This window comes from Crinia signifera, chromosome 7 (genome assembly GCF_055691185.1).
Source record: "Crinia signifera chromosome 7, ASM5569118v1, whole genome shotgun sequence".
NCBI classification, from domain to species: domain Eukaryota; kingdom Metazoa; phylum Chordata; class Amphibia; order Anura; family Myobatrachidae; genus Crinia; species Crinia signifera.
This window is the reverse complement of record NC_139223.1, coordinates 125,206,474-125,223,063: the sequence shown is the minus strand read 5'-3', so window position 1 is coordinate 125,223,063 and position 16,590 is coordinate 125,206,474. Positions and strand designations below refer to the sequence as shown.

Here is a 16,590-nt window from a genome sequence, read left to right as displayed (position 1 = left end):
ACAGCCAATCATCACAAGCCCAGAATCCATGCAAGGTTCTGAACTCTGCTATAGGAACCAAAAGTCAAAACACAAATACAGTAAACATGAAAACTGCTGGTCTGCACATTTTACTGGATGCCAAGAGACTGACTAAAGCCACTAGCGCTAACCAGGGGCAGGTGAGCTTCTATATTCTAACACTTTGTTGTGCCCTATATGCAGGTAGTGGCCCTCTGACTGGGTTCCTATGTACAAAGCTGGTGGCCACTGGAGAAACTGAGGCCGATAATGAGGCTAATCGCTGCTAGGCAAACTGGAGTTTAGTCAGCCAGAATGGGTCAGACTAGGCAGGTAATGCAGTACCATGGGACAGGCGTAATCATTTAAGAAGAATAGCCAAAGAATAACCAAATTCAGAAACAGGAGATCCCAAAAAACAGTACCAAGGGCAAAGGCGTAACTACAACTTTGTGGGCCCCATAGCAAAATCCTGAGAGGGCCCCCCCCTCCATTTTCATTGCAAAAGACAGAGGGGGGGGGGGGGCATAAATGGCAAAAGGCAATATATTGCAATAATATTGTTATTGTTTAATTAAACTGATAAGTTTCTAACTAATCAGCCCTGAGACTTTAAATATAATATATGTGTAGGAGGAGGAGGTGGGGGAGAGAGGAGGAAGAAGGGGGAGAGGAGGGGGGGGAAGAGAGGGGGAGGGGGAGAGAGGGAGAAGAGAGGGGGGGTAGCGGGGGAGCAAGGGTTTGAAAGTGTTCGATTGGTCCCCCCCCCCTACTTTTTCCTTAATAGACAAACAATTATAGAAACGTATTTTAGAAGTTCAGTTTTCTTTTGTCTCAAAGTGTCAATTCCTTTTGGTGAAGTTTCAGCTTTACTGTTATTTTGTATACACTTAGGGTCTGATTCAGGTTGGTTCAGTTTGGACTGAATTCAGCCCTGTGGCCAATGTTGCGGGTCTGCGTATGCGTATGAGTGAATATCTGCATGTGCAGACCCGCTGTGCGAACACCTTCGATGAGTATCCCGGCACTACTCTCTGGCAATCCCGAGAATTTTCCCGGCTTTCCTGGCTTCAGCGCTGCCTGGCTCCCTCTCCTCCGCTGCGCCTCCTCCTCTCTCCGCCTCCTCTGGCTGTTGTATTACAGCCTGCTGGGCTGGCTTATGACAAGCCGGGCTGCCGCATTAAGGGCCGGGGCGCAGGGCCAGACAGCATCTGATACACAGTTCAGCGGCGCTGCCTGGACCCGGGGACACAGCGGTGTTTTTTTTTAAGGGTGCACTCCCCAGAAAAGACTAGCCCAGTGGGGAGCGCTCCCTAAAAAAAGACCCCCCACATCATAACTCCCCAATATATATCATTGGAGGACACTGGTCAATGAGGTATCTGGGCATGAAATAATTATGTATAAGAATAGAGGTGCCTATCAGAAGTATGTAAAAAAAAAATGGGATAGATGGAATGCTTCGATGCTAGGAACAGATACCCTCTCCTCTAGAATATAATTCTGATAAATTGAAACGTTTGATAAGCATAGTCTTAATAATTCTACTAGGAAATAAAGAAGAGATTCATAAAGGCATTAGGAACGAAACAGAAGTAGGTGGAGTCTACTGGTTAAATAATTGGAACTTTATCTAAAGTTTGGGTATATATGAGAATATGAGTATAAATGGGAGAGTTAAAAGGGAAAGAAAAAAAAGATATTAATATATGATTTCTTAAAGATAAAAAGGTATAATAATATGATAATGACTAAAGTTTAAACCTAAGGGGGAGATAAATTATTATTATTATTATTTTTATTGGTTTGTGTTTCCTTTCATTTTAAGTGTTTAAGAATTGATATGTTAAAGATGACATCAATCTCCTTCACTATTCGCATTGAATATAGTGCGAAAGGGAATAACGAAAAGGTGGAGTCTGGTTATATTGAAGGATGGACATATTGTTAAAGGAAAAATAGTAAACCCATATACATTGCGATTACAAAAGGACACTAATGGAATCACGTAAGAATATTAGAACCAGGTAAAAAGTATATTAAACCTCATATAGGTATATACGGAACACAGTAATTAATTACATTTAATTTAATTTAATCACTATCAACACGTAATATTGAAAAGAAAATGCACACACGAAATTACACATACACATACAATTGAATTGTATTTATTTATTCCTCCTTATTTTGTTATGTCTCACTCACAATGTTAATATAGGAAATATAAGAAATACACAAACACGAGATAAGGGTTAACTATGTAGGAAGAATAAAATAGAAGGTATCTGATCCTTGAGTGTAAACCCAGACCCATTGATAGATGGTATTAAGAATGGAATATACATTGAATGGAATGGAATTATATATATATGTAAGCAAGAGAAAGAATGTCAATAAAAAACTACCTGATTTAAAAAAAAACACCACTGAAGGGATTAATGTACTTAAAGTCTTGGTTATAATTTTATGCATCTTTGAACAATTAACCTGTCAGATAAAGAGCATTTAAGAATTTCACTTTTTTTTTATTGTGTATTATTAGCAGACTGAATAGTGCTTGATCAATAATTATAACAAATACTAAGGTGGTGATCGATATTATTTCAAACTGACACTTCAGACAAATATATGAATGGTGAAAAGTTTGTTCCAAGGTTCAAGTGTCGCATATCAAATTATTCAGCTCAGTTTCCTGGTGCATCCAAACCAGATGCATTTGGTACCCCTCAGATTAAATATGTCATGCACACGTCATGCCCTTTTACCTCCATTGAAGAAAAGTTACATTATCCAAGCTAGAGGTAGTAAGCAGCTTGCCTCAAATAGGAATACATTTCAAGTAGATGGGGTCATTGACCAATTTGGAGTTAACCGGCAGTTAGGAATCAAAGAATAACAGAACGTGGCCTGAAAAAAGCGTGAGCTATTGCATTGTAGCAATTCATATACTGTACAGACTTATTAGCACACATATATACCATACCCTCCAACATGACCCATTCCATTAGGTACAAAATGCTCTGCTGCTGGACTTCCCTCTTACATTATGATTGCTGTCACCTGTGTTGGAAAACACCCTTCCCATCAATTAAGCATACCTCCCAACTGTCCCGCTTACCTAATGGAATGGGTCATGTTGGAGGGTATAATATACAAGTGTTAAATATCAAATTAATCAGCGCATCCTCCTGTTGCATCTTATAGTGTGTACACATGATCAGACTTTTCCTTCAATTTTGACTATATGCTGTAGTTCAAATTGATTCAACATTGAATGGACATTGAATGTTTTTTGAAACATTTGATGCAGATTCGATATCGATGCTCGCACCCGTAGTGTAAATTGAATATAAAGGAGACTTGCCAGGTAAGACTACATACAGTAGTATAAATCTAATGTCAAAAAGTGAAAATCGAAAAGCAGTAGAGAAACCGAATAGTACAAATCGAATCGAAAACCAGGTCTCACCGTGAGTACACACCATTAGATACATTTCATTGAGATTCAGATGCGTGTTATGAAGGGAAAAGTGTTAGCAGGATCGCATGGCATCTGGCATGTCAATAGGAACAGTTTGGCACTACTACAGCAATAGTGTATAAGGATACATCTGTACTAACCACTGCTTACCAGGGATACCCCAAAAGACCTGCTGTTTTGTATATGCTGTGACCTGGTCCTATAGCCACCACAATTTCGCCCTTATAAAAGTCACTGGAATCCTTATGCTTGTCCATTTTTCCAGCTTACAGGACATCAACTGAGTGTTTGCTTTCTGCCTAGTAAACCCCCACCCCTTGGCAGGTTCCATGGTAACAAGGTAATGTTATTCACTTCACCCATTAGTTATTTTAATGCTATGGCTTATGTCCCATTCACCCATTAGTGGTTTTAATGCTATGGCTTATGTCTGCCGTGGGCGTTCTTAAGAATTGCCCCATAACTTTTACTTTGGAGAGGGGGGAAATGCAGCTGCAGTTATCGCTGGCTGGTGGGTGGTTTTGTTAGGATCGCTGACCATTGCACCGAGGCTGCAGGACCAGGATTTCCACCCCAATTATCTGTGGTTGGACTGGGGATGCCGAGCTGGCGTCATTCACTGGGCCTGGGGGCTACCAGTTAGATTAAATGTGATGATGTCAGGGAAGGCCCAAATTGAAATATTGACAATTGGGTGACCACGCCAGGTAAGTGGGTAACAGGAATGCAGTAAAATATCAGTTTAATACTAAACAATTTATAATCAAATTACCTTCATGGTTCACAGCTAAAAATGCCAGATGGGGATTTAGTGGTCATCTGAGACAAATGTGGCTGTTGTTATCAGTCTGTGCTGGATTTTATAGTTGCACAATAAACTCTGCCATTACAGTCTAGGTGAAAGATATCCATCTTTGAGCACAAGTGACTTCATTATTACCTAAGTCCAGTGACGGAACAGTGGTTGTGTGCCCAGGTGCAAAAATATCATTTGGGAGCCCATCCTCCACCCTAACCCAACTTCACAATATGTAATACGGCAGTGGGTGACAGGCAGAGGCAGAGGGTGACAGGGAGAGGCAGGGGAGGCAGATTGTGACAGGAAAAAGGTCTACCAGTGGTAGTTCAACCTCTGCCTCAGTCAATTTAACCATCTGAACTCATGGCATGGATATATATTTAAAACCTGTACTGTAAAGACAGTGTTTGGGAAACACTGATTTAAGGTGTTATTCACACTAAATACACAAATCACAGGGGATTACACTACATACAGTGCCATTACAGTACAGGTTTTAAGTACATTATTTATTACATCTTTGTACATTACATACCCAAGCCTTCTGGTGTGATCACATTAGCTTTGCAGTTAATGCTATAATGCAGGCATTCCCAACCACGGTCCTCAAGGCACACCAACAGTGCAGGTTTTAGTGATATCCAGGCTTCAGCACAGATGGTTTATTCAGAATTGCTCAGGTACTAATTAAGTCACCTGTGCTCAAGCCCGGATATCACTAAAACCTGTACTGTTGGTGTGCCTTGAGGACCGTGGTTGGAAATGCCTGCCATAATGTTTACCTAGGGAGAATGGGCCTTATTCAGGTTCACTCCCCCCCTGCGTATTTTGTAGGGGAGCGATGTTTTGCGACTGCGCATGCACATAGTCAGTTATGTGCATGTGCAACCACACCGTGTGCGAGCGGCCACGGCGAATACAGTAATGCTAACCGTGACACCATCCATGCGTGACACCATCCAGTATGTGATCCTCATACTATATAAACCCCCCACTGTGTGACTGTAATACTGTATATCCCCCTCTGAGTGATCCTCATACTATATATCCCCCCATATCCCCACTCTCCCACTTTGTATCCCCCACTCTCCCTGCTGTGATTTCTCTATACTGTGGCCCCACTCTAACCCCTTTGGTAATTCCTAATATTCAAATGTTTCTACTGCACCTATAATTAACACAAATCTAATTCAGGTGATGACATGATTAGAAGCACATGAAGTATATAATTTGTACAAGGAGCTTTACTGTTCAACATAATATGTATAGGAGTACAACTGTGCAGTGGAACATGTATACAGGGCCCTGCTGTCTGGAGTAACATGAATAAGGGACTCTGCTATGTGGTGTGATGTGAATAACTGATAATATTGTATGGTGCAATGCAGAGGCGTAGCGAGGGCGGAGCCGGCAGAGCACAAGCTCCGGGCGCCAGAAGATAGCATGGCGCTGGAGCTGTGCTGGCACCGCCAGCTCGCCCGCCCGCTCGCCCACCAGCTCCCGCGCTCCCCCGCCCGCTGTGTCTGGGAGAGAGAGAGACGTGCTGCTGCTATGTAAAATTCACATCTCACGCTGGACCGCTAGCCAATGGGCGCTTGCGGTCCAGCAGCCAATCAACTGGTGGCTGCTGGACCATGAGCACCTATTGGCTAGCGGTCCAGCAGAAGATATAAATTTTACATAGCAGCAGCACATCTCTCCTGGACACATCGGGGAGCCGGGAGCGGGGAGGGCACAGGACGCAGCACAGCAGCACAGGCGGGGGGACTCAGGATGCAGTACAGGCAGGGGGAGGTGGATCAGGACGCAGCACAGCAGCACAGGCAGGGGGGGGACTCGGGACGCATGCAGCACAGGCAGGGGTGGGGTGAGGTGAGCGGCTAACCGGTGGCTCGCTAAGTAAGGTGTACTCCCACCCTACTGCACCCACCCTGCTGCACCCTACTGCACCCACCCTGCTGCACACTGCTGCACCCCACTGCACCTACCCTCGCACCCTACTGCACCCACCCACCCTGCTGCACACTACTGCTGCACACTACTGCAACCCACCCTGCTGCCCTTTGGCATCGAGCATGAAGCCCTTTGGCATCGAGCATGAAGCCCCTTGACATTGAGCATGAAGCCCCTGGCATTGAGCATGTAGGTAAGTGGCACTTATGTGTCAAATGTGTAATGGGCATTATGGTGTGAGGTGTGTTACATAGTATGTATTGGGCATTGCGGTGTGTTATATAGTATGTCATGGGCATTGCGGAGTGTTATATAGTATGTCATGGGCATTGCAGAGTGTTATATAGTATGTCATGGGCATTGTAGTGGGTTATATAGTATGCAATGGGCATCATGTGTGGGCTTATGTGTAATTGGAATTACAAAGTTCACTAAAATGTGCAATGGGCATTACGGTGTGTGGTATAATGTTGGTCCGTGCCCACTTTCACTGCGCAGGAGCCTCACCAGTACTTGTTTTCTAGCACAGCGCCCATCGCATCGTATACCATAAGACTAAATATGGTATACAATGGGATGCGATGCGCCGCGATATTGTACATTAAAATATCGTATTGCATCGTATGCCATACAATGCGATGGTATACGATTTTTTATTGTACAACCACCCTGATAGGTCCTTACAATGTTAAATCCCCCCCCCCCCCCATTGTCAACGCCACCCCCAGGATCAACGCCAACCCGAAGTGTGGTGAGCGCAGCAAGCCTGCGAGGGGCGGCGGTAAACGTCCTCCAACCTTTTCATACCCCCACTATCCACGAGTTGATTTTAGATGTGTTGCGAGCGCAGCGAGCCCGAAGCGTGGCGAGCGGACGCACAATACATGTAAAGTAATACGCATCCCCTCGCAAGGCTCGCTGCGCTCGCCACGCTTCGGGCTCGGTATCTCGCTGCGCTTGCCACATTATCTAGAATCAACTCCACGCGGACGTGGATAGTGGGGGAATGAAAAGGTCAGAGGACGTGTACCGCCTGCGCTCGCCACGCTTCGGGTTGGTCCAGGGGGTGGCATTGACAATGGGGGGGCATTTAACATTGTAAGGACCCATCAGGGTGGTTGTACAATAAAAAATCTTATACCATTGCATCGCATGCATCTTATGCGGCTATATGGTGCGATCACATAAGATGCCATAAGATGAAAATCTTGGGCGCCGTGCTAGGAAACAAGTACCACCTCACCTACTACAAATTGGGGGGAGGGGTGCGCGAAACATGCCCTTGCTCCGGGCGCCCTGGCTCCTAGCTACACCACTGGTGCAATGTGAATACTAGAAAATACTAAGCAGTGTAATGTGTATACAGGGCTCTGCTGTATAGTGTTTATCTAGCAATTCTTTGGCCAATATTGGTGAACAGTTTTGTGAGATGTGAGGTGGTCAGAATTGATGGGAACGAATGAGGCAGTTTAGATAAGACCAAAATACGGCAACAAATAAGAACCAAAACCAGCAAAACTGCTCCTGTGCATCTCTAGTTTTTATGAGAACTTATAATAAAAATTATAGTTTCAAGTATCCAGAAACCTATTGCATCATTTACATTACCAGTAATGGGAAAATGTCATAATGAATGCTAAAAAAGCTTAACCAGGCACATCTAAGGCATAGTTTATCGGCAAACATATATATATGATGAGGATTTGGTTGCCATTTCCATGGCAGAAAAAATTATGCTGCACATTATTTGTGCAAATATGCCCATTTATCTGTGGTGCACCTTACAAAACCATTTCCATCATAGGAATGGACATGCTGGCAATAAATAGAAATGTCACTTCAAAACACTGACTACTATGACCTTAGGACCACCCCTTAGTTAATTACAGCTTTTCTTTTTCTCCTCCTTCATTACTGCTCATTTGAGTCTCATTTATGGCTTAATTATGTCTTGAGTATAAGGGAACAAGTCTGTGTACATTTATGTGTGTATGCATATAAATGTACTTTCTTGTACCAAGCTTGTTGTATATTACAGCTAGGTGGTTTAAAAGACTAACTGCAGGAGATAAGACATGCAGAAGTCATTGTTTCATCCAAAACAAGGAATGCCTCCTTTAATGTATATAAGCGCATAAACTAAACAACATATTATTGGCAAACCAAATTAGGAGTAGTGCAGAAAACGATCCTCCAACGTAAAGAAGTAAAATTCACTCTTTGTGACATACAATATAAAAGTGGTATTATATTAAAAATAACTGCACTTTATAAACGTTCTGTGTACTGTATGTATCCTCACTGCCAGTTTCTAAATTAGAACCAGGGGCGTAACTAACTATTTAGCGCCCCCCGCCGCACGTTTATTCGGCGCCCCCCCCCACACACCTAACCTGCCCCCCCCCCCCCTTCTTACCCTCGGTCTGCGTCTCGCCCGGCTCTCTGTCAGGACCTTCCTGACGTCACGGTCCCGGCCGGCTCCTGCTGCTACAATGAAAACGGACTCTTAGAAAATGGCTGCCCCTATGCTGCAGACAGAAAACTGTCTGCAGTATTGGGGCAGCCATTTTCTAATTGTCAGTTTTCATTGCAGCAGGAGCCGGCCGGGACCGTGACAGTCAGGCAGGTCCCGGCAGAGAGCCGGGCGAGACACAGACCGCGGGTAACTATAGCCCCGCAGCCCCCCTGGCGGCGCCCCCAATTTCTCTGCGCCCCCCCGCCACCACGGGGGCTGCGGAGCTATAGTTACGCCACTGATTAGACTTTAAACTTTTTCTAGAATTTCAACTTCATTAACAAATTGTTCAATTGTCTGAAACTCTTTTTCCAACAAAGCTTTTACTGGATCACGTGCTCACATTTTACTGGAGGATTTAACATCATAGGGTAGAATTACTGAGATGGGAGTTCTATTGAAGATGGGATATTATCTTCCAGAAGCTGCAAAATAAGTAAAAATAGAATCTTATTGGTTGCTATGGGCAACATCCTATCTTCAATAGAACTTCATTTTAAATTAACCCATGCATGTTCTGATCTAGGTCCACAAACTGTAATTATAAATTGTTTTTATTAAACATGAAACAACTGCTCAGTTATTGTGCATGTTGGTCTTAATACATTATTAATAATTCATATTTAAATATTAGATTAGAATTGTAGTATTTTCTCAGTAGATAATATCCATATTTACAGGCTGTACATTTGCTACACTGCATGAATATTCTAGCAGTAGTAGGTGTTCATTTAACTTGGGGTAAATGTATTTATTTCCAGTTATATATGATGCACGCAAATTTTGTAACCCTTAACAGATAATATTTAGTCCCTACCCCATTGAAGAGTGTAGCTGGCCATACACTTGTCCGATTTGTACATTTTTTGGTACTTATGCATCAGCAAATAGCTTAGTGGGCGATTCTGCGTAAGAAAATCGCATTGCATGCGTGTGGGGAGTGCAGCGTGGAATACATGTAACGTAATTCGCGGGCCCCTCACCGGGCATGCTGCGCTCGCCACGCTTCCGGCTCGCCACACTATATAAAATCAACTCCACGCTGACGTGGATAGGTCTGGAGGAAGCATTCTCGCTGCGCTCGCCATGCTTTGGGGTGGCATGGATAGTGGGGGGATGCCTAAATCCCATTGTATGTCATACAAGTGTATAGTACATTAAATAGCATCGCACCCTATAAAATCGCTTGCGATCGCCGGCGATTTTATGTGTGGTGCGATCGCATTCAATGCGATCTCATCGCACCGTCCAAGGCCAGAGAGCAGTGAATAAATTACATAGGAAAATCGCATCACAGGCAAAAAAAAATCGCATGTGATGCGATTTCCCTACGGTGCCGTACGAATGTTAATCAGGCGCCTGGCTAATACATAAGTACCCATTTTTTACCCAATTACGATGGATTATGAGAAATCGGGTGAAAAAATGGCCAAATCGCAGGTATTTGACGTCTGATCCAATCCAATGTGTAGTCCCATGTGCATCGGATCGGAGTCGGTGATCAGACTGGCTTGCATGTCCGTCCTCCGACTCCCGGGTGCTTCAAAGGGGATTGGCTGTAACTTTTCCAGGGGAAAAATGTGACTGCAGTCTATGGAGTGTCAATGGGGTGACAACCGATCGTTCAGAGGGCGTCAACTGACCTATTTTGGGGTGCAGTTTGGGGGGCGTAGGCACTCTGACCCAAAAAATGGCAGGCCTTCATCTGGCTTTGCAGATAGGCTGTGCACACAGAGGTCAGCCAGTGTTGTGGGACTCCTCCGCTGTATAGCAAAGCACTCACAGTTAAGTGATGCAAATGCAAAATTTATACATTTGCATAGTGGGCAGGATCTGGTGTGTGGGGCTGCCTTGCCCTGTGCTGAGCAGCCCCCTGCAGCCTTCCACCATGGGTTGTAGTCTTCCAAAATCTTGTAAAACTACAACCCAAGCTGAAACAGGCCCTAAATGCCCTACCAAATGTACACACTAGGTTTAATGTTTCGCTGTGAGCCGATTAACCTATCAGTATATTTATGTAATAGTGGGAGAAACCCAGAGTACACAGAAGCCAATGCAAGCATGGGGAGAATGTACAAAGTTTGCAGTGAAAGCCGTTTTGGGAGTTGAACACAAGCAGAGGTGTAGAGAGGATGGCTCTGGGGGAACTCAAGCTCCAAGACCCGAGGAGGAGAGAGGATGCGCTGTCTGCCCCCCCTCCTCCCTCCTCTGCTGTGCCAGGAAATGGAGTAGACGCTGGCGGGAGAAGCTGCACTACAGACGGAGACTCTGCACCCCTCCAATAATGGCTGCCGCCTTAAAGGAGTGCTACCCAGAAATGTGTGGATTCCAATAGCACTGTGTCCTTGCAACCCCTGCCGACAAGCATATAACCCCCTGGCCATCAGCATGTAACACCCCCCAGCAACGCAAGCATGTGAACCCACTGGCCACGAGCATGCAATTCCCCCTAACAGTGAGCATGTAATCCACCCCCTGGCCACAAGCATGTAACCCCACTAGCAACGAGCATGTAATCCCACTGGCCACAAGCATGCAATCCCTCCCAAGAATGAGCATGTAATCCTCCCCCTGGCCACAAGCATGTTACCCCACTAGCAACAAGCACGTAAGCTTCCCTGGCAATGAACATGTAACCCCCTGGCAATGTGCACGTGACTCCTCCTGGCAATAAGCACGTTACCCTGCCTGACAGTGAGCACATATTCCCCCCTGACAACTAGCACGCAACCCACCCCTGGCAAAGAGTGTGTAACCCCTGACAACGAGTATGTAACCACTGGCAAGAAGCATGAAACTCGCGACACTACAGGGGGGCATTATGTGTGCAAACAGCACTATAGGGGCATTATATGTGTAAGAGGCACTTTAGGGGGAATTATGTTTGGAAGCACCTCTAGTGGGGGCATTACTGTGTGGCATAATGTGTAACAGGCAGTACAGTGTGTGGCATAAAGTGAATTAAGCCTTACGGTGTGTGTGACATGTGCAATGGACATGTGACAAAGTAAAATAGGCATTACAGTGTGTGGTATAATGTGTAATAGGCATTACAGTTATGGCATTGCAGCAAAAATGAAAAGATGCGCTGTGATCTAGTTCTCTGCCCCATGTGTGAAGAGAACATTTAGCATTAATGAGGAGGATAAAAAATCTTTTTAAAAAGTTAATAAAGAGGATGGTAGAATTAAACTGTAAGGTTAGATATTATAAAAATTGTTCTTGTTTTATGTTGGGAAAAAGCTCAATATAGGTTACCTAACTTGTATGTACAAATATTTCCAAGGCTGTATTTCACTAATTAACTTTTCATGGCCAGAACTTTGGTGTTGACATGGGTTCAACCACTGTGACTGGAGGAAAGGCAGTAAGTAATATTAAGACTGTGGACGTCCGTTACTGTATGATGTGGTGTTGACAGATTTTATTTACTTTCTTACAAGGAATGGTGTCTCTAACTATATTACAGCTAGAGTATTATAGAGATGAATTTATATTGTTCTGCTATTTTAAGATTTTCCCCACTGTGGGGTCAATTGCTATATGCCTTGCACTTTGCTTTGCTTTCCGGTTTGAACTTGATGGACCCAAAAAACTTCATAAATGTATATTAGATTAGGGATATATTAATTATCAGTATTTGTTATTATTTTATTTGTAATTAGTAAATCTCAGTATACAGTATGATCATTTGTGTGTAATATTTAATATCATCTTTTATTCTGAATTTAATTCTCAGTATATTTTCTTACCCTGTATGTATTCCATAGCTATTATTGTGTAGGCATATCTCAGTATCTGCTCTGAATTTGTACATCATTCTCAGTATCTGCTCTTATTCTGTGTGTGATTCCTGTATCTGTTCTTTTCTTATTTTAATAATTAAGACCTGCATTTGCTCAGTATCACTAATAAACTTTACATTGGATGCATTTATCAGGGTCTGCCATTGTTCTATATTTAGGGACAGATACATAGATAGTACATCATAATCACATTACATTACATTATCATAGCTGCATTTTAAATGCAAATGGTATATAAAAATACCTACATTCATAATGTGAAGGTTTCACACAAACTTAGTAAAAAGCTCTTGCTGGGTCATGGGCTCCAAAAAGCGCGAGGAGCGGAGAGGAAGAGGAGAGTTTCAGATTTGAACCACGGTGTGTACTGTGCATGTGTGGGAGTCAGCCTGTGCATGCATTATTGGGAGCAGACGAAGAGGTATCTGGAAGATCCCTCACTGAAAGAATATGCAATATACATAACCCATTGGCTAATATAGGCTAACACTATCTTCAGGTGGCATTAGTGGCCAAGGTCAAGTTTTGCTTGAGCTTTGTAAATATGACAGCAGCACAGGCTCCTTAGAAACCTATGGGGACTGGTTTGAAATGGAGGGACCATAGCAGTTAATGGAGGACCTGCTGTTGTCCCTTCTTCTTAAATCTCGGTTATGCTAACAGTATTTGCGAGTTTGGGGATATTCTATGACTACTTTACTAGATATGCCCCAAAATCTCTTGTTTTACATGTTGGTGTCTGCTGTAATTCCATATGCTCTTCATTAAACATTTTTTAAGGTAGATTCTATTGCATTGTTGCTATTGGTGTTTATCATATCAATGTGCATTTTCCCAATTTGCCATTTAAATATCACATGGGCAACTTAGTGATACTTATCACTTGCAGGCCACCGGTTGCCCCTACAAGGGTTTCCAGTTGAACATTCCATTAAAATAAACATTTATAAAACAAAATGTGAAATTAGTGAGGACAATGTATAGAATTTCCCCCATACTGACACCTGTTGTAGATAGGGATCGGAAAAAAAAGTCAGCATTCGCTTTTCAATACATGGAGAACCACAGCAATGGCCACTGCAAATGGCAATAAACCCCCCAAAAAAACCCAATGCCCTATCTTCAGCAAAAATAGAAAGGACTTTACACAGTTTGGGATATATATATATATATATATATATATATATATATATATATAGATATAGATATATATATATATCTATATATATATATATCTCTATATATATATAGATATATATATATAGATATATATATCTATATATATATATCTATATATATATATGCATTTTGGGCAGCGAGAGTGCCCCTCTCATAGAGAAGCCACTTGCTTTACTCAAAGTGTTTTTATTATTGTGTTACAGTATTTTTCACTGCCCAGTATGTTCTATACACATTTTCTGTGAAGCCAACATGAGCACGAAGGGGGGGTTCTTAACATACTGTACAACCTGTCAAGCTTAATTGGTAATTGATAACTATAAGTGAATACACATTTTTAAGATTTTTAGTAGATAATTATACATTTATGTAAATTTATGCTGAAATCTATAGCAATAAAGTAGATATTGTCATTACACACTCTCACCTATACTTAGTTGTCTAATCTAATAGCTGGTTGTTATGGGTAACATCACGTGTGATGTTTACATCATATTATTAAGTAACTTTTCATCTCTGCCGGCGGTTTAAGGAAAATACACTAGTACCTCCAGTCTGCCCAATTATAATAGAGAACATTACAAATAATGTCCAGGGATGTGCTTACTGAAATAATGAGAACTTTGTGCAATTTGGGGTTTTTCCACCCAAGCAGCATAAATATTTGATTTAATAAAGAGGTAATAGGGAAAAACTATTTAATGGCATTATTTTGTATCTCAGTATGAAGTAAGTAGTTATTGATATCTGTGACTTGTGTTATTTCTTCATTGATACCTCAGTATTTCTTTCAGGTGGTTAAGTAGTTGTATAATAATCATTTAGAGGTGACTAAAGAAACAGGTTATTTCTAGCAGTTTCTGGTCATATATTACCGGATGACAGGTTTACAACCTCCAGTAATTAACGTGGTACCCTGTGTGACCAGATCTTCCACATTATCCAGGACATTTTTCTTTAATATTATAGGTTCTACTAACTAGACTAAGGGCAAACCACGGCGAACCTGCTGTGAGCGATTTAAGTACTGTATGTAAAGGACAGGAGCAGGAAATCTGTTGTGATAAAAGTCACTATAACAAGTTTTTACCACGACTCTTTATTGCCCCCAGGCAAAGCGTTACTAGTTCCTCCTCACTTCCAGCCCCTTATGTGACTTGTACTGTACTTTATTTTTAATACAATTATATTTACTCCAGAGTGACATGCCCATTTAATGTCTCCCACCCAGATAGATGTCTAATTAAGTCAGTACAAAAGCAATAAGAAAATGTTAAATTCAAAGTGTAAACTCCACTTGTCCCAGGTTCTATCTCTAACAACATGATACCCTGTACCCAGTCATATGCAGGGAATGGAGAGCTGAATTCTGTACATTCTTCTCAGAAATAGAGTCACTTGCACAATTAGTGGTTTGGATTCAGCAAGTTATCAGTCTTTGACGTTAGGGCTTCTGGAAATTCTTAGATTAGAGCAAGCAAATGAACACAAATACAGTATCATATGATTGGTTACAGTACAACATAATGCTGGCATACCAGAATCTCATAAAGCTTTTTTTTGTGGATCTATAAGACAATTTCAGAGCACACATCAATACAGTATACAGTATAGCTGTCATTTCTGCACTTTTATATAAGATTACTGTACACAGAGACTGTACATGAAGTGTTACCTCTGCATGGAGAGTAGGAGTCCTGTCAGGATAGTGAAGATTCCGGGAAGGTACCACAGTGCCATGTTGCTTGTCAGTCAGTCTGGGATGCTCCCTGACCTTTTACCCCTCTCTTCCCTGCTGCCTACTTTCATTGATGTATACCTCAATGTTAGCAAGGTTCATCTTTCACCACTGGTGCTAGAGAAAGTTTTCCCGATGGAGGAACCACTCGACAATCCTCTGTTCTTGTCCAAGAGTTTAATGTCAGATGTGAATGGATCAATGTTGTCTGTATTTCATTTCCATACATTCATACATACTCCTATATATCATCTGTCTCAGCCTGGGTGACTCTAACTCCAGTGTCCATCTAGGAGAGAAAACCTGTCCTATTATCCTCTTCCTCCTATCCTCATAATCTAGGTATTCATTTACCTCTGGAATATCTCACTGCATAGTCTTAAGAATCCCTAAGACTGCTCCTTCATATTTCTCCCTGTCCCATTCTTTTCAGTATCCCTTTGCCCTCTTCACTCTTCTTTTTTCTGAACACTGATTTCCCTTTATCTAGAAGTTCTTGTTCTCCTTCTCTAAATAGTTTTTTCCAGTCTGTTGCAAGTTGCTGCCAATAAGTTGATGATTAGGTCAGTGTTAGGATATTGTCGATGTATTACAGAGAAGCTGTCACAACTCTGTTCTCTCCTGCTATGAGCCTGTGTGATCCTCCCTCATTACACTTCCCCTGTGACTCTCCACCTCTTTAAATTACCCTCTCTACACTGACTGTCACACACTCCCATTCTCCCCTCCTTTGCCATCATCTGATGACACGAACATGTACCCAAGTTATCACATATGTTAACCTGATGCTGCTTTATAGCCATTACTTGTTCTTTGGTTCTACTGCCTCATATTTAATAAACAGTGTTTTCATGTGGTTACAGAGTATAGTATAAACTATGATTTGTCTAGAAACACAGAGGAAAGGAGTTTTCATGTTACATATTTCCTCGCCTGTAAACTCATGAGCTTGCAAATCTGTTATAGGATATTGCATAACAGTCATTAGTAAAGATTAAGTAACAACATTTAGTCTAAATGTAATATTATTATTTAATTCTATGGGAATCTCAGATGCATCCTATTTCTCAGCTCACTGGGACACATTCCTCTTAATATTATACCACTGACAGTCAG

General features: G+C 42.2%; 1 protein-coding gene across 1 annotated transcript in view; it reads right to left on the bottom strand.

The window, feature by feature from the left end:
• Window positions 1–16,104, bottom strand: part of WNT10A (Wnt family member 10A) — a 62,222-nt gene extending 46,118 nt beyond the window's left edge. Inside the window, exon 1 of the mRNA XM_083153730.1 lies at window positions 15,412–16,104. Coding sequence (XP_083009856.1) covers window positions 15,412–15,476 — 65 coding nt within the window. The 5' untranslated portion in view covers window positions 15,477–16,104. The remainder of the gene's footprint in view (window positions 1–15,411) is intronic.
• Between the last annotated feature and the right edge of the window lie 486 nt (window positions 16,105–16,590).